Here is a 2,500-nt window from a genome sequence, read left to right as displayed (position 1 = left end):
CCCCAAATTTGCCTCTCCTCGTCCGTGTAGGTGCCGACCCCGCTTGACCCGCGACGTCGCCAGGCGCTGGCCATTAAGTGGCTCATCGCCGCCGCCCGTAAGCGCCAGGGGAAACCCATGGCTGAGAAGCTCTACACCGAGATCATGGACGCCTACAACAACCAGGTCCGCTGCACGCCTGTCTGTGTGTGTGTGTGTGTGTGTGTTGTGTGTGTGTGTGTGTGTGTGTGTGTGTGTGTGTGTGTGTGCGTGTGTGAGTATGTGTGTGTGTGAGTATGTGTACCCCTCTTTCTCGCTGTTTGTGCCTGCTTCTCTCTCTTTTCCAGTTTTCGGATGGCCGTTCCTCCACCTCACATCTCTACCGCACGACGACGACTACGACTACGACGATCACTGCATGTTGTGTGTTGTGGATACAGGGCACCGTGATCCGGCGCAAGATTGAGACGCACAAGATGGCCGAAGCAAACCGCGCATATGCGTCCATGCGCTGGTCCCGATGAGCGTGTGTGATTGCGCGATGGCGTGATTGTGTGTCAGTGTGTGTGCGACTGTGATATTGTGTGATTGTGTGAGTGACTGCGATATTGTGTGTGTGATTGTGATATTGTGTGTGTGTGTGTGTGTGTGCGACTGTGATATTGTGTGTGTGTGCGGCTATCGATGGACTTTGAAATACACCAGTCAGGAAGTCGTCTATTGGGGTTGAACGACGAAAGAGGCGCAGGGTGGTGCCGCTGTACATCAGCAAACCACCACCAAACACACCACGAAGCACTGGCATTTGCCGCACAAGTGCACAACCACATCATCTCAAACGCGCCTACGTCCACCTCACACTTCGCCATCACCACAGCAGCATCACGGTTCATTACACGGGCGGGGTAGGTGGCGGCTGGTCTGCCACATCCTCCCCCTCATCCATCTCTGGTGGTGTCTGTGGTGGTGTCTGTGGTGGTGTTTGCGGTGGTGTCTGAGGTGGTGTTTGCGGTGGTGTCTGAGGTGGTGTTTGTGGTGGTGTTTGTGGTGGCGTGTGATGTGGAGGCAGTGCCCCTGGTGGTGTCGCCGCCTGATGCTGCTGGTGCTGCTGACTGCGCGGGGAGCCTGGTGTGGGCAGGAGGCCCTGGTGCCGAAGCGGCGAGCCGGCCGGCTGTGCGTGTGGTCGCGGCGACCGGACCGCTGCCGCCGTTTGGTGTGTTGGCGGAGATGCGGGTGGTCGCGCACTGCCAGCGCGGACGAAGGTGCTGTGAAGGGAATCCGCTGCCTCTGCCTTCGATTGTTTGGGCTGGGGAGGAGGGCAGGATGTGGTGAGCACAAGGAGGGAGGAAGGATTGCCATGAAAGGGGGGGAGCATAAAGGCGTGGGATGCCATGCAGGAAGGATAGCATCGCAAGACCATTGGTTGTGAGAGATTAGAACAGTGTGAGGTTGCGTGCAGCAAGGTTCACGCATCATGTGCGTGTGCACGCACCATGGGCTCTGCCGCTTCCCCTGGCATGTGTGATGGTGCTGGCGGGACATGTGCAGGTGCCATTGCTGCTGCAGGGCCTGGCACGGGCTTGTGTGATGACGACAGCCGTCTCCTCCGCTTGAACTCGCGCTCCTTCTGCAGAGGTGGTGACAAGGGCAAAGATGTGGTGCTGGCTAAGTGACACAAACTCCGGAAGCTACGAGGCGCGTGTGTGTATGCATACAAACGCACACACACACACACACACACACACACACGCACACACACACACACACACACACGCACACACACATGCACACGCACACACACACACACACACGCACACACACACACACATACACACACACACACGCCACACACACACACACATACACACACACGCACACACACGCACACCAGTTGACTTTTTTGTTGTGGCGCGAAGCCCAGACTTGTGCGGGCTTGCGCCTTTGGCGTCCTTCACGCCCGCTGTGGCAGATCCTGTTGCGTTGGTGGCGGCAGCGGTGCTGCTGCTGCTACTACTTGGCCCGCTACCACTGCCAGCAGCACTGCCTTGGCCTGCCTGGTCGCCCTTGTGCGCTGCACCAGACACTCCAATCCGCAGCGTCGTTGTCACGTTGGTGAGCATCTTCTTCATGCGCTCGTATGTTGCCTGCAGCTGCTCCTCTGCAGCCGTCAACTCCGCCTTCTTCGACGCCCTGCTTGACCGAGGCATGGCTCCCCCGCGTGCGACAGCTTGAATGGGAGGAGAAAGAGAGAGAGAGAGAGTGTGTGTGTGTGTGTGTTGGGGGGGGGGGTGGCAGCTAGTCAGTCGAGTGTTGTGTCACTGCTGCTGTTCATGTCATCCATCAACAACAGCAAAGTGCAGTGTTGCGTTTTCTTGCTGACACACACGCACTGCAGATGATGATGATGATGATGTTGCGGCGGTGGTTGGTGGGATGTGCACGGCGGGCGAGTGCAGGAGGGAAGGCGCGTGGGGCCGTGGCAGCGAGGCAGCTGTCGGGTGCGACGAGGCCGTTGGCAGCG

General features: G+C 58.5%; 2 protein-coding genes across 2 annotated transcripts in view; one reads left to right on the top strand and one right to left on the bottom strand.

Annotated features, from left to right (window-relative positions):
- Positions 1-503, top strand: part of PTSG_06852 (30S ribosomal protein S7) — a gene marked incomplete at both ends in the record, with an annotated part of 1,452 nt that extends 949 nt beyond the window's left edge. Inside the window, 2 exons of the mRNA XM_004992195.1 lie at positions 31-165; positions 420-503. Of these exons, the coding sequence (XP_004992252.1) occupies positions 31-165; positions 420-503 (219 nt within the window). The remainder of the gene's footprint in view (positions 1-30; positions 166-419) is intronic.
- A 147-nt stretch (positions 504-650) lies between these two features.
- On the bottom strand, positions 651-2,186 carry PTSG_06851 (uncharacterized protein; the record flags this gene model as incomplete). The annotated part of the gene is made up of 3 exons (XM_004992194.1): positions 651-1,285; positions 1,472-1,606; positions 1,866-2,186. 3 exons carry the CDS (start codon positions 2,184-2,186, stop codon positions 872-874), a joined length of 870 nt encoding a protein of 289 aa, XP_004992251.1. The 3' UTR covers positions 651-871.
- Positions 2,187-2,500: the final 314 nt, after the last annotated feature.

The sequence above is a fragment of the Salpingoeca rosetta genome, assembly GCF_000188695.1.
Source record: "Salpingoeca rosetta unplaced genomic scaffold supercont1.17, whole genome shotgun sequence".
In the NCBI taxonomy this organism is placed as follows: Eukaryota; class Choanoflagellata; order Craspedida; family Salpingoecidae; genus Salpingoeca; species Salpingoeca rosetta.
The sequence above is the reverse complement of the archived record's forward strand: the minus strand, read 5'-3'. Positions and strand labels throughout refer to the sequence as shown.